General features: G+C 41.7%; 1 protein-coding gene across 1 annotated transcript; it reads right to left on the reverse strand.

Annotated features, from left to right (window-relative positions):
- TOP3B (DNA topoisomerase III beta) lies at positions 1–23,683 on the reverse strand. The gene is made up of 18 exons (XM_063143800.1): positions 23,571–23,683; positions 21,854–21,981; positions 20,873–21,004; positions 20,167–20,273; positions 17,913–17,987; positions 16,466–16,662; positions 14,955–15,111; positions 13,991–14,104; positions 12,847–12,937; positions 10,562–10,716; positions 10,121–10,226; positions 8,207–8,353; positions 6,968–7,141; positions 6,016–6,144; positions 4,783–4,932; positions 3,365–3,465; positions 1,820–2,021; positions 1–517 (listed from the first exon to the last, which is right to left on the reverse strand). Exons 2-18 carry the CDS (start codon positions 21,921–21,923, stop codon positions 36–38), a joined length of 2,589 nt encoding a protein of 862 aa, XP_062999870.1. The 5' UTR covers positions 21,924–21,981; positions 23,571–23,683; the 3' UTR covers positions 1–35.
- Between the last annotated feature and the right edge of the window lie 1,249 nt (positions 23,684–24,932).

A 24,932-nucleotide genomic window follows, 5' to 3' on the forward strand; every position in this document is an offset into this window, starting at 1 on the left:
TTTTATTATTCAATTGTTACCCGAGAGGGTCATTATTATACAAAATAAGCAGCCAGAGCTGCCATTTTGTCTTTTGGTTTCTTTGGATTTAGCCTTCCTCCAGGCCTCCTGCCTTTTCCTCTTCCTCGGCCCTGTCTTTTCCCCTGTCCTCCACGGTGCATGGGATGCTTCATCGCTGCATGCTTTAGTTCGACCAGGTCCTGGAAGACAGGGTCACAGAACACACAGCCAGAATGCTGCGTCTCATTGCCAGGGAGGGGAGACTTGGCTTTATTGAAATCTACATCCACCACCGCTGCATCGCACGACTCGCAGGTCTCCGCCGACACTCGTACCTTGTGGGCGTTTTCAAAGAAGTGTACTACTACGTTGCATTTGTTGCAGGCCATCTTCCACTTGGGCCCAGAGGTTGGGTCAAGCACCAGCACTCCATTCTCACATTCCACGCACTGTCCAATGCCAAGCATGTTCAGGGAGTGCTGGCATGTGGGGTGGGTGCACTCGTTGCAGCCCATTCCTTAAAACAAAGAGCAACAAAACAGACCATCAGGAAACTTTGTGAGTCAAATTCTGGACCCCTTTTGTACAAGAAAGAGTAAATAATTGGATACAGAGAGCTGCAAAACAACAACAACCCCAAAACCCACTATCACTACCCAACAAATTCTGCAATTTAACAGTCCAAATCTCCTGATGGGAAAAATTCTGCAAATTAGGCAGTTCAATTTGGATTTCTCTTAGAAATCTGGAATTTTGTGAGAGGCCTGCTTAGGGACTGAGACGGAATGGGGAAGGAGCAATGGTTCTATAGGAACAGAAATCCAGGAAGCTGTAGGGATGGAATGGGAGTTGTGCCAGTTGAGAAAATCCCAGTCCCTGGATAGAGCAGTGGAAGTTTTATCAACAAAGTCCCTTCTAGTTTTTATACCTTGAAACTAAATGGTTTTTAATGTCTGAAAAAAGAGAATGGTTTTAAAACAAGAAACTTGCCCTTTTTTCAGAGTGAAAGCTGGGATTCTCAATATCTTGCACTAGCTATTAGATTTTGCTTCAGAGAATATGTTCTGTGGTTTGTGGAGCACTTACATACCTAAAAGACCTGTGTATGAGATTGGGGCCAATCAGGATTTTTTTAGAATTCTTCTGCTGGGAAGGAAGAGAACAACAGCGGCCTCTTCTGCCCAGGAAGGAGAAAACAGAGCACGCTTTATAGGCAACTGCGTTCAGCTAACCTTTCACTTATTACCGTATTTCTTCGATTCTAAGACGCACTTTTCCCCCCATATAAACATCTCTAAAAATGGGGTGCGTCTTAGAATCGCGGGTGTGTTTCTTATTTCTTAGAATCAAAGCATTTTTTCTGTTGGTGGTACTGAAATTAGTGTGCGTCTTACAATTGATGGCGTCTTAGAATTGAAGAAATGCGGTAAGAGCCCTACAGATTTTACTAATGTGAATGTTCCCAAGCAGTTTCTTCTTGGAAGTGAAACTGTATTGTCAGTAGCATCTACACACCTGTCAACTTACAAGTCAGAAATGTACGCGCTCTCTGTACCCACTTCTGACTTGCAAGTAAACACAAGTATACATACCTGTGATAAAATTTAATCACAGGGATGACTTACAGGCACATTCCTTTGAGTGAAAATCTGATCATCATTAGTGAGCCCAAGACCCGAAATAAGTTTCAAGTATGCTTTGCCAACTTGTCAGCATGTTACCTGTAGCGGTTTTGTTCTTTAAACACCGAGAGGGAGGTTATTAAAAATTTGTCACAAAAGGTAATAACCAATATACATTTTGTTGTAGGGAGCCTAACCTTTTTTCATGTCCCTGAAAGGGGGATGGTTGTAACAGTATGGGCATAACGGGTAGCTCTTCCCTCTGGATCCAGAGGACCACAGCACCAGTTCAAAGTCATCCAGGGGGCATCGCAGCTCTTTGTAGAGTTTGATAGTACCATTCTGGGGAAGACTGTAGGTCTCATCACAGTGAGAACAGTGCAGACGGCTTGGCTTCGCCTAGAAAGAGGGAAGGAAAATGCCTTTAAGAAAGATGCTGACATTTCTTCCACCACATCTTGCTCCGGAGTGGGTAAAAATGGAACACCTAACTGAAAGGTCACTTGACCTTCCAGGATTCACCCACAGAATCCTTTTAGCACATATTTAATCTGGGTTGCCTCTGAAAAGTGACTGGAAACTTCTGCTCTAGAATCCAATGGCTACAGTACTGACTGGAGCCAGTTCTTGGCAGCACAGAACATCTCCATCAGAACACTTGCATTAGCTGCTGGCTCATTGCCAAGCTCCATTCAAAGAGCTGATTATCATCTTTAACGCCCTACATGTCTTAAAACCAGGATACCTAAACGATCATCTCCCATATGAGCCTGCCTGCTCACTAAGATCTGCCAGAAGCTGTTTTCTGTGTCCAATCAGTAACTGAGCAGCGGCTGGTGAAATGTGGAAGAGAGCTTTTTTTTATTATTATTTTTATTTAAGGATGTTTATGCCGCCATTCAGCCAAAAAAAGGCTCTCACGGCGGCTTACAAAAGTATTTCTTGACAGTCCCTGCCCACAGGCTTACAATCTAAAAGACATGACACAAAAGGAAAGGGGATTGGGAGGGAGGAGGAGGAGGGGGAAAAGGAAAGCAAACTCAGGCACTACAATCTTAGTTGCAAAGTTCAGCAGTTACAGGTGACAGCAGGAGGGAGGGGGCTCTCAGCTGGAGCTGGACCCAGGCACGGTGGAGAGGTGCCTGGCTGCTGCTTCCTCCCTCACTGGTGGCCTCTGCAGAGACAGTTGGTGGCAGGAGGGAGGGGGTTCTTATATTATGCATGCTTTTTATGATATTTTATTTAGTCTGTCCCATGTATCCCTACCCTTAGTCTGAATAAAAGGTCTTAAACCTCACGTTGTGAGCTTGTGAGTGTCTGTGCCTGGGATCCGTGCTAAATCCAGTAGGGGACCAACTGGAGCACTGGGGTCTCTTCCTTTACACTCCACAGCTTTTGCTGTGTCTGTGCTAAAGCTGTGGAACCTCTGGCCCAAGGGGCCGCCCCTCCTGTCACCCCATGTCTTTCACCATCTTGAAAGGCTTTCCTTTTTTGGTAAGTTTTTAGCCTGCCAAGGTCAGGTTATTCTGCTGATTCCTTGGGAGACTGAATTTTTATTTCTTTTATTTGATATACTCCTATCTGTTAACTTATCATTGCTCATGGTTGAGATCCTATCATTGCTTTTTAGCACGTTCTAAGCCACCTTGACCACTAGGTTGTTGTTGTTTTTCATGGGAAGCCCTAGAAAAAGTCATCTTTGCATCTGTTAGCTACTAGCTTAAATTCTAGATTCTCTTTACCTGAATGTACTTCATAAAACGATGACATTTCCCACAGCGGGAGAGAGGTTTGCCTGTGGCAGCGAGTGGTGAAAAAGACACTTCCATCAATTCATCCATACCTGCCAAAACACAAGTCACAGAAATGTTGGAACTCTACAATTGTGTAACCTTTCCTTGCTCACAGCCAGAGAAAACAAGAAATTGAACTGATGAACAAATCAAAACCATTCTAAAATGAGGATAAGTCCTAAATGGAAAGCTTGGGGTGTAGCCAATTACCTGATTTGCATGTAACGGTGGCAAACATGGGTTAATTAACCCATGATTTGCGGGACATGTACTGCTGAAGTTTTGAATGTCTAAACTCCAATTGTCCTGATCACAAGTTGCTTCGTGACATGCAAACCCAGACATTATAGGCTGTTTGGGGGGGTAAACAACCCAAAGTTAACCTATGATTAGTTTTTAGGTTAACTTTGGTTTGTTTGATCCATGAATAACCCATAGTATCTGTGTTCGCACGTAACGGAGAGACCTACAGCCAGGATAATTGCAGGTTGCATATTAAAAAAAAAAAAGCAGGGGGACCCGTATGAGCAACTCTTTCCAGAAATATTTTCAAGTTCTGCATTCAACAATGTTATGACCACAACGAATTTTCAATGCAAGCAAATTTCCAGACACTCAACCCTGGACATATTAATTTGGAAGTTAAGTACCACTGGTGTCAACGGAACATACTTCCAAGTGTGGTTAGCACTGCAATTAATTCTCCTAATTTATTCTATTTGCAAATTATTATTATTATTATTATTTATTTATATAGCACCATCAATGTACATGGTGCTGTACAGAGTAGGAACTGGAGAAGAAGGGAGAAGTATTAGGTGATAATCTATGTATATAGGAAAGGGATGAAGCCAACACTATTGCAAGGAGCAACAAATCAACTGGCATCAATCAGCCTGATCTTTCACACAGCTCTACTGAAGAGCTTTAAATATTCCATGGCCATAAGCCTACCTCCCGAAATCATGCTCTCCTAAGCTAGTGAGATTCTTCTTTCTTTTGACTTGTTTCTGTTTTGCAAGAGTTCAACGAACCCTGTCATGACCCACAGCTGGGTAATATTGAGAATTTTTTATTCTTTCCTGACCAGCATTCTGAGCGATATGCGTGCGTGTGAAAATCTGAATAAGTTTAAGGCAATTGAAGAGCAACCCTGGGAACCTGGTTCTGCTTCTCCAGTTTAAAGGCAAAATATCGTTGCAGGGGCAGCGTAGTGACTAGTTATGACCTTACTAGTTGTAGGTAACTTCCCAAAGAGAACACAACAAAACCTCTTAGAAAATCAGAGCATTCTATACATTTCGTTTGCTTCTTGATTTCAACAGGCAGGGTTAGACATATTCAAGTGTGAAAAAAAATCACCTTACCTGCAATTGAATCAACAAAGTAGTGAAACTTCCTTTTGAAGATATCCAGGGTGTGCTCCAGGACTTGGTGATAATTTGCTTTCCCTTGAGCGATTAGGTTGAGTTGTTTTTCTAACGCGCTGCGGATTGTGGGAAGCACGAGCTCTGCATCTAAAGAGCAAAATCAGAGATAGGCAGAAGTTGCCACGGCGGCTTGGAGTACCTTTTACCAGCTTTGGCTGGTTCGCCCACTACGGCCTCTCCTGGACAGGGATAGCTTGGCCACGGTGATACAGGCATTGGTAACCCCAAGATTGGATTACTGCAACGTGCTCTATGTGGGGCTGCCCTTGAAGTTGCTCCGGAAGCTGGAGCTAGTGCAGAATGCTGCAGCTCGGCTGTTGTCTGGAGCTGCCCCTTTCCAGCATATAACACCTCTGTTGAGGGAACTGCACTGGCTGCCTATTCTTGTATTTGTGTACAAAGCCCTAAACAACTTGGGACCAGGATACCTGAGAGAGCGCCTTCTCCCCTACCAACCTGCCTGGTCACTGAGGTCATCTGAGGGTCTGCTCTTGGTGGTCCCACACAGATCCATCCTCCGATTGGAGTCCACCAGGGGTAGAGCCTTCAGCGTGGTGGCTCCCCTCCTGTGGAATTCCCTGCCTCTGGAAGTCAGGCAGGCGCCAACTTTGTACTCCTTTCGGCGCCTCCTGAAAACGTCATTATTCCAGGAAGCCTTTCCTTAATGTCCAGCCAGGAGTCCCTGTATTTGCTTCTTTTAAGATCTGTTTTAAGTGTTTTATTCTGTTTTTATTTTCATTTTATCTTATACACTGCTCCGAGATTTTCAATGGGGAGTGGTATATAAATATTGTAAATAAATAAATAAATAAATAAATAGGAGTATGTGTAACAGGCACAATCCAACACTAAATTTTCCACCACAAGCCCCATTGGAATAAACAGGATGTGTGCAAAAGTGCGTTGGTCCTATTGAACAATTCCCATTTCAATATGTCTTACACAGGTGACGTCCTTGGACTGCATTGAATGTCAAACAGCATTTACCAATATTTGACCCCATGCTCAGTCACGTTTCCATCTAATGACCACCAGAGCTATAGTTATGTACTGATTTTTTTTAAAACCACATGTTTACTACTTTTCTCCTCTGGCTAGACTCCTGCCCCATTGGAAGCTAGGTTCTTCACAGCTACTCAAAATTGCACAGAAAAGCAGACACAAACTTACCTATTTTGTAGTAGCCATGGACCAGAACAATGCCCAGGTTTGTAGGTTTCAGTCTGCGGCCGCTCTCCACAGTTACATAGTTGCGCTGGCAAATGTTGTTGATATGAACTGGAATGCTGGCATCCGTTCCTAGTAGTAGTAGCAGTAATAATAATAGAGCTTACCATTTTCCCTTTCTAAACTAAGCTGCTGACATAAAGAATGGTTTAGGGAAAACCAGGAGTGGATTTAAGGGCTAAAGGACTATGAACTCAGATCTGGTACTGAAAGCAAATTCCTTGGCTGAATATGTACTCAGACGTACCCTGTTTCTTCAATCTAAGTCTATGGGCTCATCTACACCAAGCAGGGTATTCCACTATGAAAGTGGTATATAAAAGGCAGGAGCCACACTACCGCTTTACAGCAGTATTGAAGTGCACTGACAAGTGTTGGGGCCCAGGACACATACCATATACCGCTTCCATACCACTTTCATAGTGTTATATCCTGCTTGGTGTAGATGTGTCAATGGGACCCAACAGTTGTCAGTGCACTTCATGACCACATGCTGTATTTTGCAAATATTTGAAGAAACATTAGGTCAGGTGCAGGCAACATGGTGCCTTGTAGCACCAATGTGCTCTTGGTGTCTGACTAGTCCCACTGGCAGCTGGGATTGTTGTGAAATAGATTTCTGCCGGAACTGAAAACTGTGGATTCCAAGGAAATGTTAAGTGTGCTGGGGCTCAGACTTCACTTCTGCCTCATACTCAGTCTTTCGGAAAGGCTATTTGCCCTTGGCCCCGCCTTCCATGGCAGCCATTTTATGGTGGTGCCTGGGACAGTTTCTCAAATTGCCAAATGTTCCCATGGCCCAAAAAGGTTGCCTGCCCCTGCATTAGATGTCTGTGATTAGATTAAAGGAAGTTATTCGCTTTCCCCAGCTTGAGGGAATGTTAAAGTGTCGTACCAATGCCATGTTTTTCCATTAGAGTGATGAGTTCTGCTTCGGTCAAGTAATCAGGAGGGTTGGTTTGTTTTTCCAGCAGTTTTACTTCACTGAGGGGGAAGACATCTCCTCTTTCACAAATGGGAAGACTCTCTTCTGGTGGGATACTCTGCCAGGGCATGATCTCTGTGAAACCTGTAGTGAGGTTAACAAGATTAAATAAACTGGGTTACAGCTGTCTAAACCTTCCACATCTAAACTCTCCACTGGTTGGAGCCTGTCTGTCTCCAATATCAGAGAGACTCATCAACTGAGTCTCTTTTGAAATCCCAATGAGATATATTTGGCAATAACTCCAACTTTGTGTAAGGAAGTATGAAATGTTATGAGCAATCATTCCATTCAATACAGGAGTACAACTATATAAAGATGGTACGGGGTCTGTAACGAGTTGACTGCAGTGTTAAGCAGAACACTGCACAGACGCTTGGAGTGTAACACATTCCACACTCAGAGGCATTTAAGCTCTATTAAGAACGTAAGAAGTGCCCTGCTGGATCAGACCAAGGGTCCGTCTAGTCCAACACACTGTTCACATAGTGGCCAACCAGCTGTCGACCAGGGATCAACAAAGCAGGACATGGTGCAATAGCACCCTCCCTCCCATGTTCCCCAGCCACTGGTGCACACAGGCTTACTGCCTCAAACACTGGAGGTAGCACCCAACCATCAGGGCTAGTAGCCATTGAGAGCCTTTGCCTCCAGGAATTCATCCAACCCCCTTTTAAAGCCATCCAAATGGGTGGCCATCACGACATCTTGTGGCAGTGAATTCCACTGAATTCCATAATTTAACTATGCACTGTGTGAAGAAGTAGTTCCTTTTATTTGTCCTGAATCTCCCAACAATCAGCTTCCACAACAATATTACCACTAAAATATTAACTCTTTTGCTTCCCCTCTCAATATAACTCCAAACTGGTAAAATGCTAAGAGATAATGTTACCTGTAAATCAGTAACAAATGTACAAATGCAGCATTTGTATCTTGCTTCCCCCAAGGAATTCAGAGCAGCATACATTGTTGCATACGCCCTGTCTCCCTCAATGTTATCCTTGCAATAATCCTGTGAGTAAGTTAGGGTGAGATATTCTTACTACCTTAGGGTCAGTAAAAATCCCCAGTACATAAAGGAATTAAAGATCGTTCTCAATTAAAAAGATACAGAAAACAAGACACTTCTTTTTGTTCCTTCCTTACCTGGCGAAATAACAGTCTTTCCTATACAGGTAAACCGTTCAGGACCAATGCTGCAAGAAATGGTTGTTTGGAGATACTTGCAGTCAGCGCTGACAGTGGCAATGAAATGCCTAGTAATGTATTCATACAGTCTCCACCCATCACCACCTGGAAATAACACAGACTGTTACCCACACAACACGGTTTATCATTTTAGAAGAACTGAATAAAAATTATGTAGGAAAAGAAGACTAATTTCCTATTCATGTACCTTTTTTAAAATCCTTATCCATTATGTTCTGCACCAAAATAATTTAACTCTCTCTCTCTCTCCTTTTGTGTCAGATGAATGTACAGCCACTGTCAACATGAATCCTTAGTTTAATGAGATAAGGTATAAGGAGCAAAAGACAGCCTTATTACCGAATCAGGCTATTGATTCATCTAGTTTGGTATTGTCTGCACAGATTGGCAGTGGCTCTGCAGGTTTCAGACAGAGCTTTGCCCTACCTGGTGAAGCATTGCCTAGCCCTACCTGGGGAATGCCAGGGACTGAACCTCAAACCTTCAGCACACAAGGCATGTGCTCTACCACTAAGTTATGGTGCTCCCCTAAAGTCCAATCTTAGACTGGCAAACATATTTTCATTTATTACAATAACATATAATGGTATTAGTGCAAGTGATACAGTTCACAGTATTGCACTTACAATGTTTTCTCTTAACCTGTAGATGCTGCATATTCTGCTCCTGTTCAAAACACATATAAGTGTCCTAAAGATGTAGCAGTTTTAATCTTTCCTACTTGTATTCTTTCTTGCCAAAGCTACTAGTCCCTCTCGTTAGTGAAAAACAAATTCAGCGTGGGCATTTTGATTAAATTGAACTGTCACTTTATAGAACTGTCACTTTATTAGAAAGCTGTCAGTGTCCTACAGGCCTCCACAGAAGTTGCCTGATGTAGGAAGTTCCGAAATATTTATATCCTTCATGCATGATTTTAGGCTGGCCTTCACAGCATCCTTGAATATAAGGAAGTGTCAAAGTCTTTAAAACTGAGTTGACTATAAAGTGACAGTTAAATTTAATCAAAATGCCCACAGACTGAATTTGTTTCTCACTAACAAGAGGGACTAGTAGCTTTGGCAAGAAAGAATACAAGTAGGAAAGATTAAAACTGCTGCATCTTTAGGACACTGACAGCTTTCTAATTTTAAATGGTACCATCTTAGCTTTCAACTAAACTGCCTAATGAGAATAATTTACTTTCTTAGCATCAGACATGTGCATAGATTTCAGTGTTTGTGTGTGTGTGTATTTGAGAAATCATTTGGGCTTATGAAATCATCATAATGGCTAATAAAAACCCTTCTCGTTTAATTTCACTGCACTGATGTGAGTGCATGACCTCCCCTCCCCAAAGGCCTGCATGTAAGCCCAATCCTTTCCATGAAGTCCATAAAATGGTCTAGTTTTGTAAGTAAGCCCACAAAAATTACTAGCCAGGAGCATTTTTTTGACCAGACTGTGAAGAGGCTAGTAGCCGGCATTTCTGTGCTGCCCACTGAGGAGGGGAAGGCCTTTCCTTCATAGCCACACTAAAAGGCAAGCTACTACTTTTTTAGGCTAGTAAAAAAAACCCTGACTTCTACCAAAGCAGTCAGCTGGAAAAGGGATGGATTGCTTGACCCCAGCACTGCCAGTCTGCTGCATTTCCTGGCTGGTTGCGGAGGAAGAGATTTTCCTTCCTCTGCAGCTACCATGGGAATTAAATAGCCTGGCAAAGGACAGGTAGAGCAATCTCCCTCCTCTGCCAACCCATTTATTTACCTGCATGGAATTCCTTGTTACGTACAGCTACCAGGCAGGCTGTTAAATACAAGACTGAAATGGTCACCAGTTTGTATAAGTTTAGAATTATCAATCATAAGTCACCTAGTTCTGCTTCTGAGGCAGCTCTCATTGGTGTTATTGGGGGATGGTCCCCAGCATCGTGGCCTTTCCTCGGCTTGTTAATACCTTCTGATAGCAATGCTTTTACCTAGAGGGGAAACAAGAGAAAGTGTGTAAAAACGGTGGATTGTGGATTTGGGTTCATGGAGACAATCTGACCAAAGTCTAGCAATTTAAGCCCCATTGATTTCAATGGGAAAGATGAAAGCAGATGCTCAATTGAGTCTCCTTGATATCAATGGGACTCAGAAGAGCTCGACATTGGTTGGATCATGCTCTAACTATCCTTCAGTGTTTGCACAAGAGTCTTTGTAAAATGAGTGCCATTTTTCAGCATCAGAACTTCTTCCAGATTACTTTTCCAGATATAAAATATATGTCTAATTATTATTTTTTAAAAAGAGTTTCATTTCATATACTTACTGTTTCTGCCCAGTAAGGATTATTAGCCTGCTGTCGCAAAGAGCCCTTCAAGTCAAAGTTTTCTGGATAATGGGTAGTTTCTGTTCGGGGGTAACTAATATAGCCTTGAGTATAGAGCCGTTCCGCTATTTGCATGGTATGTTGTGGTCCCATTCCTAAATGTAAAATATTTACATTTAAAAACAAAAACCATTGTTAACTACACCATTGGTTTACAGAATGTTTACAGATATAGGGCTTGTTCAGAAGACACCTTAAACCCTGCTGATTAACGCTTTTGGTTAAGCAGCAGGGTTTAAGGTGTCTTGTGCGATGCGTTTTGCGAAACCCTGCTCACTCACTAACCACAGTCGGATGTCTGCAGCAGGGTTTGCGGTTCTAACCATGGCTTAAAGTGTTGTGTGCGACAGCACGGCTTGTAGTTAGTGCTAACCCTAGAGAACCACAGTTTCGCTAACCACAGAGCCTAAAGTGTTGTCTGAACAGGCCCAGAGTGTTTGAGTTTTTTCAATTAAGTTAAACCTTGTACACAATTAAGAAACAGCCTTATGCCTTGGTCATGCAACTTATCCATCTAGCCTAACATTGTCTACTCTGAGTGGCAGTTACTTTCTATGATCTCAGGCAGGAAGAGGTTTTTCCCATCGTTGGCTACCTTATCCTTCTATATGGGGGTGCCAGGGATTGAATATGGGACCTTCTGTATGCAAAGTACTGTGGCTATGATCTGCACTATGAACAGAGCTATGCTCCTTCCCCAAATTTGTCCATCCTATCCCACCATTTTGCCCGATTCTGTTCAACAATTCACAAGCCTCTAGTTTCTTCTCTCATTTGCTCCGTAGCAAAAAAACCCCAATACTGTAACATTTAATAGATTAGATCAGTTTTAAAAAGAACGCCTTTTGACTGGATAAAAATGGGTACCCAACCCCACAGATGGCAAGAATCTCACATACAATGGAATTCTAAAATGATGCCTAACATGACACATACACACATATTGAAAAACAAGAATGTATGCTTCAGAACTATTTTTCTAATTTGCACATTTAATCAATAAGTCATACACATGTTAGTATTAGGAGTTCCTTAACTGAATGACAGTCCTATTAGGCATCTGAACAAACTACCGTAAGAGGAAAGGGATGAAAGATAACAAGAGAAACAAAGACTAAAAGGAGGAGATACCTTAGATTGTTTAGCTCTTGGGATGGCAAAGCCTCCACAAAAAGCGTATTCATCAGCCTAGGAGAAGGTGTGAACCTGGGATAAGTATGGCAGATGCATAAGAGAGAGCGAGTTGCACCCTGATCCTATGCTTATTCACTCAGAACTAACTTCCACGGAGTTCTGTGGGTCTTACTCTGTGCAACTGCATAGGATCAGACTTTTGCTCCTCTCTGTGGGTCCACAAAGGATATGGGTAGAAGGTGTAACAGTTGCCAAGAGAAGGCATGGAAATTCTGGAGGTCCCACTCACACGTTGTGAATTATGTGTATTGATCCTCAGCATGTATACTACAAACGAGAAGGATCTTGGAATTGTTGTAAATCACAAGCTGAATATGAGCCAACGGTGTGATATGGCTGCAAGAAAGGCAAATGCTATTTTGGGCTGCATTAATAGAAGTATAGCTTCCAAATCACGTGAGGTACTGGTTCCTCTCTATTTGGTCCTGGTCAGGCCTCATCTAGAGTATTTTGTCCAGTTCTGGGCTCCACAATTCAAGAAGGCCGCAGACAAGCTGGAGCGTCTTCAGAGGAGGGCAACCAGAATGATCAGGGGTCTGGAAACAAAGCCCTATGAAGAGAGACTGAAACAACTGGGCATGCTTAGCCTGGAGAAGAGAAGATTGAGGGGAGACATGAGAGCACTCTTCCAATACTTAAAAGCTTGTCACACAGAGGAGGGCCAGGATCTCTTCTCGATCATCCCAGAGTGCAGGACACGGAATAATGGGCTCAAATTACAGGAAGCCAGTTTCCGGCTGGACATCAGGAAAAACTTCCTGACTGTTAGAGCAGTACGACAATGGAACCAGTTACCTAGGGAGGTTGTGGGCTCTCCCACACTAGAGGCCTTCAAGAGGCAGCTGGACAACCCTCTGTCAGGGATGCTTTAGGGTGGATTCCTGCATTGAGTAGAGGGTTGGACTCGATGGCCTTGTAGGCCCCTTCCAACTCTGCTATTTTATGATTCTATGTTTTGCAAGATAATCCCTTATTTGAATTTGCAAAAATGTTTTCAAGTGGGAAATTCTATGGCTGGGCCACGTACTTACCCAAAGCAGCACTGGCAACTCTTAACATTTCCACAGTATTCAGAGCCAAAGGTCTTTGTTTAGCCTTCTCTTTCTTACTCACAGACTCTACCTATAAGACGGAAAGACATCCCTTATTAAGGCTTGATGATCCCTTAGTAAGCCGTGACAGAGAGGTTAGGAGATCTGAGGATATTTTATGCTCCTGCTATGTCAGACAGATTTTGCTGTTTCACTTTAATTCTGCTGCCCTGAAGGACTTGACTGATTAATGTATTCCCCATTCCAATCTTATATTAAGATTTTAATGTATTTAATGAATATCGCATGATTTGTTTCATCTTTATTTATTTATTTATTACATTTCTATACCGCCCAATAGCCGGAGCTCTCAGGGCGGTTCACAAAAATTAAAAACATTCAAAGTGTAAAACAACAGTTTAAAACCATAATATAAAATACAATATAAAAGCTCAACCAGATCAAAACAGCAATGCAAAATTACAAATTTAAAACACCAAGTTAAAATTTATTTATAGACTGTTAAAATGCTGGGAGAATAAAAAGGTCTTCACCTGGCATCTAAAAGCATATCATGTAGGTGCCAAGCGAACCTCCTTAGGGAGCTCATTCCACAGCCGGGGTGCCACAGCAGAGAAGACCCTCCTCCTGGTAGCCACCTGCCTCACTTCCTTTGGCAGGGGCTCGCTTATATTATTAGATTAAGTAGTTAAATGTGAAGTTTTCTTTGTTAATTAAATATTGGTTTAAAGTTACTGAAATGTTGTAATTATATTTATGAGTGATTTGCTCTTAAAATGTCTGGGCTTGCTCTGCAGGAAGAAATCCTGCTGTGACGCTTGTTTTTTTAATTTAATTTTCTATGCATCCATAAGAGAAAATTTGCAGTAATGTTATCCTGAAAGATAAACTAAGTGGAAGGAAAATCTATTTTTTTCTCACACTGTTAGCAGAGAAGGGATTAAGCCAGCATATTTTTTTACTGTACAGACTTTTAAGTTCCAACACTTTAAAGTACTGTATATCAAGAGTAAAATTTAAGTCAACCATGAGACAAGATATGTAATGTCACTTAAACTTAGCACTGAAACAAGAGTTTTGAAACCAGGAATTCAGTTCATATATAACACTTCTATAAGCTTACCTTTGCTTCCTTTGCTGCTTTTGTTATGTTTAGGAACAACTGAGCAACCTCTCTGTCAAATACCCTCACTCTGTCCCACTCCAGAGTCAGACAAGTGTCTTTTTCATGGTTAACCTAGCAGGAGGAAAACATACAGAAAAGCTAAAGTATCTCCAGTAATAACCTATTCTCTAACTGACTTTTCTGGGTAACCCGAAGATTGCATATTTTAAATTTGTCATTAAAATTTAAAGGTCAGCATGGAGTGACACACCAAACACCCAAGTCATTTAAAATCAGTTTCTGAATATGCACTTTATTTACTAGCAAGATGAAGATTCAACACTTGTGTTCATGATACAGCTTCTTAAAAATCTATGAGTTCTGTCACTCATTCCTGTTGATTGCAGATAGTTACAAACCTATCTACAATCAACACAAGTGCACAAAGATTTACTTATTTTAAGATTTTGAACTTATTCAAAACAGTAAGAGCTGAGCAAGCACAGGAAACTTATCACTGCTGCAGTGGAGGCAAAGTTGAGTCATAAATACTTGTATTTCTTCCTAATTTCCATCTCAGCCTGCAGCTATAGGCCATTATTGCTTTGAGGCAACAAATAGTCATGTTAAAGAGCTACAGCACATAGTCATTCTGTATTTCCTTAGTCCTCTTCAATTCTCATCCCGTTCTATAGTAGCTGCCCTAAGACTCCTTTTAGCTAAGCTGACGCCCATTCCATTAAAGAGGATGCACTTTTCGGATTATAAATTTATAATATATTCTTATACAAATTTATAATACTTTAACATTTCTTGTTAAAGTGAGTGAAGATATGATTAAAGCAGGACATATGAGTGGTGCTTCTTTTAGGGAGCAATTCTACGGCCCCTAGAAGCCTCTGGACTAAACATTCTCTTTTTGCCAGCAACATCAGTGAATATCAGGATGCAGGGGGAAGCAGGAATGGTGGATATCACTAACCTTGGCTTGCAACACCCAGTAAGTTTCAGGCTTGAAAGACTGGATTTTATCATGCCGCTCCACGCAAAACCCCAATGTTGGAGTCTGACAGGGCCCAAAGGAGATGAGTGAGCTGTCTAAATTGCCGTACTTCCCCTGGAAATATTTTGTCTGAAACCTAGAAGGATAAATAAGATTAACCTTTTACAATTTTCAATGTTGATAGTTAAATCCAACTTAATATCTCAAAAATTTCTACATATGGGAAAAAAGCCTATGAATCCTAACACGGATTTCTGGGAAATGTGATTGTTGGATCGTAATCATCTAACATGCGCTTAGTTATAAATCTTATGTGTACATTTTGCAGACAGGATTTAAAGGGTATGGTTCTTACGTTTTACAGTATTTTAACATTTGCTGTTTTAAAATGGATTTTTGTAGTGGCAATCGCCTGTACAAGAATTTGTAGTGTGTGATTATTTTCAGGTGACTTAGTACGGAATAATTTTTGTACATCCTTGTACACAGAACTGGAATGCAGGATGATGATACCCAATCTTATAACTGGATTCCGCCTCAGATACAATTAGGGCACAATCCTATGCATGTTCAAACAGAAAAAAAGTCCTACAACTTTCAGAATTCCCCCAGTCAGCCATGCTGGCCAAGGAATTCCGGAAGTTGTAGGGCTTTTTTCTGTCTGAACATGCATAAGGATTGTGCCCTTAATTTATTAAGAACATTTATACTTTCTACTTCAGTTTAGAGGTGCCTAAGGTAAATTCTATCAAGTTTTGTTGTAAACATTTCAGAATAACAAGGAATGCAAAATTTCACTATTGCTCAGTGCTCCTGTGCACTTCTTCTGCAATACATCAAAGCCAATCTCAATGACACACTCCCTGCCGTCCATCCCACAGCCACGGCTGTACCACTTTAGCATACAAGCTGGGGGTCATCACGTCATGAACTTTCTACACATGCCATGGGGAATGCCTTAGCTTTGTTTGCATATGGAGAAACTCATAATGTAATGGCCCAGATTCACACAGCCAGTTCTCTTAAGCGATATGGCTACGGGTGAGAAACATGCCTTGGGGATGCTTATCTCAATGGCAAATGTGATGGACTGTTTCACACGATCACAGCTGGGTAAACAAGCCATGGTGGCTTATTTCCCTCCTGCACGTGCTGGTCATATCAGCATAATTATCATTGGCAGGACAGTTTGTCATGCTGTGCGAACCTGGCCAGGGTGGCTTGTTGCTGTGGGTAACTATAGAGTTCTCAGCAGGTTGTTACCTATGGCAACAAGCCACCCTGTCCAGGTTCACACGATATGACAAGCCGTGCTGCCAAAGGTATTTATGCTAATCCCCCCGGCATGTGACTGGCATGTATAGGCTGGTTAACAAGCCATTGTGACTTATTAACCACCCTGAGATCATCTGAACCAGGTCGATGTCTAGTCCAGCTCCCACCTAATACCAACGAATAACATGCCAAGTTAGAAAAAACTGTGGGAATACCTGGTAAATGCACAGCCAATTCTCAGATCAAGCTCCTGACGGGCATCTACTGATAGCGCCTCATTGTGGTTGGGCTCTCCTAAGTGGTTCATGGCATTGCAGATATCTGTGTCTGTAATAGAGCTGAACTTGGCTCGGTACACTGTCCTTTCACTGCCACGGGGTTTATTCATTACAGGACCTATAGCATCCAGGACCTATAAGAAACCATATATGTTGCTTTTAAATGAAAGCAAACACACTTTAAATTTAAAAAGTCAAGATACCGGGCTTGTCCAAGTGCTGTTTTTTTGTATTTGAAAATAAAAGCAAGAAAAACTATAGAATGAATATTATAGAACCAGTATGTTGGTTCTTATATTGTAGAACATGCTAGTGCATGTTCAGAGGAGGGCAACCAGGATGATCAGGGGTCTGGAAACAAAGCCCTATCAAGAGAGACTGAAGGAACTGGGCATGTTTAGCCTGGAGAAGACAAGATTGAGGGGAGACATGATAGCACTCTTCAAATACTTAAAAGGTTGTCACACAGAGGAGGGCCAGGATCTCTTCTCGATCCTCCCAGAGTGCAGGACACGGAATAACGGGCTGAAGTTACAGGAAGCCAGATTCCGGCTGGACATCAGGAAAAACTTCCTGACTGTTAGAGCGGTACGACAGTGGAACTAGTTACCTAGGGAAGTTGTAGGCTCTCCCACACTAGAGGCATTTAAGAGGCAGCTGGATAGCCAACTGTAGGGATGCTTTAGGGTGGATTCCTGCATTGAACAAAGGGTATAGGCCCCTTCCAACTCTACTATTCTATGATTCCAAAATTGTAGCTTATTGCATATTGAATGCAGCCTCCACAGGGAGAAACGAAATAGACTTCTTGGCCCTATCATAAAGAAATTCCCTGGAAGGTCATCTGAGCAATACTTTGAATACTTCCTGGCAGGAACAAACCAAGCAACAACAGAGGCAGTGGCTAGGTTCCTTTCCTCTGTACAAAGGACTCGTAAGACGATTTAATAATTTTTTTAAAGGAGGTAGGCAAAAACTTTTTTGTTCCGGCAGTGCCAAGGACTTTTAATAATTGTCGTTTTAAATGTTCACAAGTTTTAATACTGGAACTTATTTAGTTTATTTTTAATTTCTGTATATTTGCATTTATATGTCTTAAATGTATAGGTTTTAAATCTTGTAATGCCGCCTTGAGGCCCAGCATTGGGCGAAAGGCGGGATACAAATAAATATAATGATTGTTTGAAATAAGAAAATGAAAGTTAATTATATGAAATCGCAGGTTACTTGCAGCCTTCTGGCTCACCAGGCCTAGCCGTAAGTACTAACTGAGTTGTCTGCCCAACTCAGTTTACCAACTCTGAAAGTAATTGGTTACATTCATAGGCATCAACCAATGCGTTGTAGTAAAACAATAAATATTCATTATTCACAGGAATCATACCTCAAAGCAGATGTTTTCGCCTTCCTTGTCACAATCCAGCCACAGAACAATATAGTCACAACCTCTTCCTTCCACCTAAAATTAAATACATGTGTACCAGTGATTGTAAAGCAGACAGTCATGCATCTCTTTCTGCTTTAGTATATTTATAATCTGGGTATTATGGACCGGTTTTCACAATCAGATGGATCAAATGGCACAGCCTTTTCTAGATATACAACTTGTTATATCTAGGGTGTTAATGGTTGAATGCTGCTCCATAGTAAGCAAAAGTCTTCTTTCACATTTTAAAAGGAAAAGGATGTCAGGGAGGATATTAGGTGTTTTTTTTAAAATATATAGTGTGTTTTATCTGTTCCCTAGTAGATTATTTCAACAACTCCCCCATAATTTATTTATCACACTTTTATACCACCCAATAGTTGAAGCTCTCTAGGTCATTCACAACAATTAAAACAATAAAATACAACATAAAAATTTAAAAGTACAGTACAAAATAAAAAAAACCCAAAATGAAACCTAGCAGCAGTGCAAAGATTTAGAATGTGGGAACAATTTAAAAACAACAGAAACTGAAAGACCAAAATGCCTGGGAAAATAAGAAAGGTTTCAACAGGCGATGAAAAGAGCACAATGGAGGTGCTAGGTGAGCTTCCCTGAGAAGCTTGTTCCACAACCGGGATGCCACAACAGAAAAGGCCCTCTTTTTAGTAGTCACTGACCTCACCTCGTTTGCAAGGGCTGCTAGAAAAGGACTGCTGGAAATGATCTTAGGGTCTGGGCAGATATATATGGGAGGAGACGATCCCTCATGTTAATACCAGCGTACTAAATCAGACGTGGAAATGGACTATTTACACTAGTTGCTGGGGAACATGGGTGAGAGGATGCAGTTACACCAATGTCCTGCTCGTGGGTTCCTGTTCAAGAGCTGGTTGGCCACTGTGCAAACAGAGCACTGGACTAGATGGGACCCTTGGTCTGATCCACCATGGCTCTTATTATAATCTTATGGACTGGAAACCAGTGCAGATGGAAAAGTACCGGCATATTATGATCATGTTGGCCAGTCCCAGCTAACAATCTCACTGCCCTTTTTTGGATCAGCTGAAATTTCCAGGCCGTTTTCAAAGGCAGCCTCATATATAACACAGTAATCCAGAGAGGTTAGCAGAGCATGGATAACTGTAGCTAGGCTATCCCTGACCAGATAAGGATGTACTTAGTATATCAGCCTAAGCGGATAAAAGGTGCTTCGTCCCACCAAGTCCACTTGCGATTCTAGTGACAGTGCTGCACCCCCAAACTACAGACCCGATTCTTTACGAGGAGTGCAGCCCCCTCCAGAGGAGATTTAACAGCACTTAGCAATTGCAGTCTGAAGTGGCACATTCTCGGGAGGAAAAAGCTTCACCACTTGATTCTGCCTTCTGCTGAAACAGGCTCTGATAGCCCAATCTTATGTTCCATCTAAAGTTGCAATCCTATACATGGTGGAGGTTTTTTTTGGAAAACCCTCCATGCTGAATATCCACGCTGTGCAGAGAAGAGTTCCTGGACAACCGTTATGTTGCATTGAGTTGACTTTTCCCACTGCCTAGAGAGTTCCCTGGCAAGAGCGTCAAAAGGAGGGAGTACCACTCTAGGAGAGCTGCTGGGATTTTTTTTTTTTTTTTGCAGCAATGGCTGATGGGATAACACCAGGAGGACTGAGGGAGGAAAGAGGGCGGAGGAACTGTCAATCAAACATTGCAATGGATTTTACTCAGCTCCACACTAGCCCAGTTACACAACGGTGGAGTTAGAACATGTTGTGTGGGGAGTACCCCATAAAACTCAAGTGTTGAGTTTTCACACGTTGACTAACTAAACTGAGCCCATGTCAGAGCACTGGTCCATCTAATCCAGTATTATCTAACTGACTGCCAACAGCTCTCAAGGGTTCCAGGTAGAAAACGGTCTTTCCCATCACCTATTACCCAATCTTTCAACTGGATATACCAGAGATTGAATGTGGGATTTCCTGCATGCAAAGCGTGTGTTCTACCGGTGAACTATGGTCTCTTACTGAATGAAATGGGACTTACTACTAAGTAAATATGCATAGACTTCACAACAGCTGTCACTTTAGTGCAAGCTAGTCAGTATCCCAGCATTCAACCTGACTACTTGCCACATGATCTACACAGGGTATGTTTCAAGGAGTCAGCCAATACAGAAAAAAAATACATTGTTGTTTAAATAAATAACATACCTGTAAGAATTTTACCATATTCAGTTTGGGATTAGCTTCTTTCTTTTCTGTAGGAGCTTTACTAAAAAGTTCTGCTGGGTCCACTTTATCCCAGTTGTTGTACTTGCCTGACAGGAGAAACAGAATTACATATGGGTCACATTATCTTAGGTAAAAAGTTTGGGTGAACACAGAGGCCTCCAAAGGCTGTTGTGGCTTTCTTTCTGTCTTAGAAGATGATGCTTCTGGACATCAGTATTCTATATAAATACTCCAGAGGTGCATATCTACATTCATCTGAAGAGTATAACAAAGTAACTCAAACCAGCAGCCTGTTGACATTCTCTGAAACACTAACATGAAATGCTAGCTACGTTGTGTGTTTTTTAACCCTGTCTTCCAATATCAAGATTGATTCTTACATAATGGTCTGCTCAGGCATCCATGTTTTAACAGGGCCATGCCTCCAGCGCACAAGCTCACTTTCCTTCTTGCATGATCTAGTTTTCTTACTTCCTGGCTAATAATAACTATAGTTTGTTGTGACATCTGAATTGGGCAAACAGTGGTTAGTGCAAACCAATAGGATGCTGCTGTGTTTCAGAATGTGCCAGTGTTCAAAGTTTCAGTCAGCTCTACAGTAATTGTCACCGGTGCAGTTGTTATTTGGCTTTAAATAACAACAGCACCGAATAAAATTGTCACTAGTTCACAGATGATGCTATACCTATAAAGTCCAGCGTCATCACATGACCACACACGGATGTCATCTTGAAGTGGGAACTTTGTCCTATGAATGATCCTGTGTACTCATGCACCGAACATGCCCCGTTTAGCCCTTTGCGAGAGGACATGTTTCCTACAACAAGAAGGTATAACAATAACAACAGACACTACAAATGTTTCACGTTATAAATATTTGGCAAATATTAATTTTGTCAAGAAAGGGAAGGAGGGGGAGCAACATTTAAGAAAAGCGATTTTCGAGTCTTTTAACTGTGTTTTATACTTTATGTTTGTTGTAAACCACCTTGCTTGTCTGAAAGATGGGGTATAACATAAACCCTATAAATAAAGTAAATACTCAACTGAATGTAATCCTACAGCCAGTTGAGGGCAAACAGCAAATAAAAACGCAAGAAAAAGCTACCCCCCATCTCGGCCACAGCAAGCCAACAGGGATTAGCAAATGGCAGTAATGCCACTGTGGAAACTCCCAACCAATAAAGAACTGCTCTGTAAGCCAATCCATTCAACAACCCAATCTTAACGTACATAAGAATATAAGAGCCCTGCTTGATCAGGCTGAGGGTTTCTCCAAGTCCAGAATTGTGTTTCCATGCAGCAGAGATGGGAACATATGGACCACCAGATGTTGGACTGCAACTCCCATAAGCCCTAGCCAGCATAGCCAATAGTGAGGAAGATGGGAGTTGCAGTTCAACAACATCTAGAGGGCCACATGTTCCCCATCCCTCACAAGCACGGCATGAAAGCAACTTCACTCTTCACTCCCGTTTGTCTTTCCCCTCCGTCTCCAGCTATTCAGAGGAATACCATTTTTGAACCTAGTTAAATTTAGCTATCACAAGTTCATTCAGACTTATCTCAATTATCATCCGAACTTATTTAAACAAGACTGTTCAGAAATATTGCCAAAGCGACACAAGCAAGAATGATAAAGAAAAGAAATGTAGATTCCTCCCACCTCTTGAAAGGATTTTGGCTATAGACTGAGCCAAAGACGGCTTCTCCGCTACCATAAGAACCGTCTTCATCTTCTGCTGATAGTGAACAGGCCGTCAATGTTTAAAAAAACCTCTGTCTTGTTTCAACCTAAAGAGAAAAAATAAATCCTTTTTATTACTTATTTGGTCGGGTGGCCTGAAGCTAATTCCTCTCTGAATTTCTTTCTCTGGCTTCATTCAGATTATCAGTGGGAGAAACCACGTGGTATGGGTTATTCCCTCTGCACCTGTGTGTGCTGGCTGCGTGACCGGCATTTCCATAATTACCTGCGCCACGGGTTACTGCGTTGTCTGAACCCAGTGCAACAGGGGTGGCTTCTTACCCATCCCACAAAACCTACTACAAGCCATGGGTTGTAGGGCAGGTAAGCCACTCTTGGTGTGAGCGGTATGGACATGGAGACCCGTGTGACAGGTGCAGGTAATTAGAGAAATGTCGGCATGGGTGGGGATGGATCCTGCATCGTTTTCCTGCTGATGGTCTAAATGCAGTCTCTCTCTATATATGTCTCACTCATCTTGCTGAGGGAGGGAAGGCACAATCCTATGCAAGTTGTAGGACTTTTTTTTCTGTAAGAACATAAGAAGAGCCATGCTGGATCAGGCCAAGGGCCCATCTAGTCCAGCACTCTGTTCACACAGCGGCCAACCAGCTGTTGACCAGGGGCCCACAAGCAGGGATGGTGCAACAGCAACTGGTCTAAACATATAAAGGATTGTGTCCCAATTCCCTCAGCAAGAGCCATATATTCACAATTCTCTCTCTCTCTCTCTCTCTCTCTCTCCAGATGGCTCGTCTTACTGAGGAAATTACTATGCAATCCTATGCAAGTTTTGACAGAGTTGCAGGACTTTTTGCTGTCTAAAACGTACACAGGATTCCCTATATATATTTTTATTGATTGATTGCATTTTTATACCGCCCAATAGCCGAAGCTCCCTGGGCGGTTCACAAAAATTAAAACCATTCAAAGTATAAAACTAACAGTATAAAACATGATATAAAAATACAATGTAAAAGAACAACCAGGATAAAATCATCACCAGTGCAGAAATTACAAATTCAGACGCCAGGTGAAGACCTTTTTATTCTCCCAACATTTTAACATTTTAACAATCTATAAATTTTAAATAACATGGTTTTAAATTTGTAATTTTGCATTGCTGCTGTTTTTATCTGGTTGAGCTTTTATATTGTATTTTATATTATGGTATTTATACTGTTGTCTTATACTTTGAATGGTTTTAATTTTTGTGAACTGCCCAGAGAGCTCCGGCTATTGGGCGGTATAGAAATGTAATAAATAAATAAATAAATAAATAAATTTAAAACAGCAAAGTTAAAATTGAATTTATAGACTGTTAAAATTATACAGTTAAGAGTTGAACTCAACTCTTTCTGGCTAGTCTTGCGAAGGGAATTAGGGCGCCTGAGTTCAACGGCACATAAGAATATATATATCTCAATCATAGATAAGACTAACAACGCAGTCATTTCAAAACGTTTCTTGAGAGAGATTTTTTGCTTGCCTTCCCCCTGAGCAGCTCCTGCCTTAGCTTGCGGGGAGGAAGGGAAGGGAAGGGAAGGGGGCGAAGGCGAGGCCTAACCCTGAATGAGAAGCCCGTACGCCCCCCCCCCCGCGCGCCCCCTCCCTCCCCACAAAGCCCCCTGCTTACGCGTTCGCTCTCCCCACACAGGCGAGGCCTGCTAGCCCCACTGCGGCCTAAGGAAGAGGCGGCGCCGGCAGCCGCCATTGCCGCGGCTTCCACTGCCGGGTCATTCTCGGGCCGCCGCCTCTTCCCAGGCCCGATGGAGGGAGGGATGGAGGGAGAGAGATGCTCTCTCAGGCTCCTGCATCCCGCCGCTGCCTCCTCCTCAGGTGGGCCCGTTGCCGTGGAAACGGGTCCTCCCCTCTCCCACTCCCTTTCTGAAGGAGAGGACCTTCCTAGCTCAGGGAGCGATGTGTATATGTGTGGCGGGTTTTTTATATTTATTACCTTTACACACGAATAAACTTTGGATTAAATTCCAGCCCAATACAGTTGCTGCTTTAGGGTGACCCTATGAAAAGGAGGACAGGGCTCCTGTATCTTTAACAGTTGCATAGAAAAGGGGATTTCAGCAGGTGTCATTTATTATTATTATTATTATTATTATTATTATTATTATTATTATTATTATTTATTCTCTTCCCTTCCTTATTGTTTTATTATGATTTTATTAGAATGTAAGCCTATGCGGCAGGGTCTTGCTATTTACTGTTTTACTCTGTACAGCACCATGTACACTGATGGTGCTATATAATAATAATAATAATAATAATAATAATAATAATAATAATAATATTTCTTTATTTATTTATTTATATAGCACCATCAATGTACATGGTGCTGTACAGAGTAAGACAGTAAATAGCAAGACCCTGCCGCATAGGCTTACATTTGTATAGATGGAGAACCAGGTGAAAACCCCTGTTTATCACAACAGTTATTATTATTATTATTATTATTATTATTATTATTATTATTATTTATATATATAGCACCATCAATGTACATGGTGCTGTACAGAGTAAAACAGTAAATAGCAAGACCCTGCCGCATAGGCTTACATTCTAATAAAATCATAATAAAACAATAAGGAAGGGAAGAGAATGCAAACAGGCACAGGGTAGGGTAAACAGGGACTGGGTAGGGTAAAACTAACAGTATAAAACTAACAGTATAAAGTCAGAACAAAATCAAGTTTTAAAAGCTTTAGGGGGAAAAAAAGTTAAAGCTGCAGGAGCTATACTAGAGTGATCAGATTTAAAAGAGGGCAGGGAAACTGCAGCTTTAACTGTTGTGATGAAGAGGAAATTTCACCAGGTTCTCTATATATTATTTATTTATTTATTACATGTTTATACCGCCCAATAGCCGAAGCTCTCTGGGCGGTTCACAAAAATTAAAACCATAATAAAACAACCAACAGGTTAAAAGCACAAATACAAAATACAGTATAAAAAGCACAACCAGGATAAAACCACGCAGCAAAAT

This window comes from Elgaria multicarinata, chromosome 18 (genome assembly GCF_023053635.1).
Source record: "Elgaria multicarinata webbii isolate HBS135686 ecotype San Diego chromosome 18, rElgMul1.1.pri, whole genome shotgun sequence".
Classification (NCBI taxonomy): domain Eukaryota; kingdom Metazoa; phylum Chordata; class Lepidosauria; order Squamata; family Anguidae; genus Elgaria; species Elgaria multicarinata.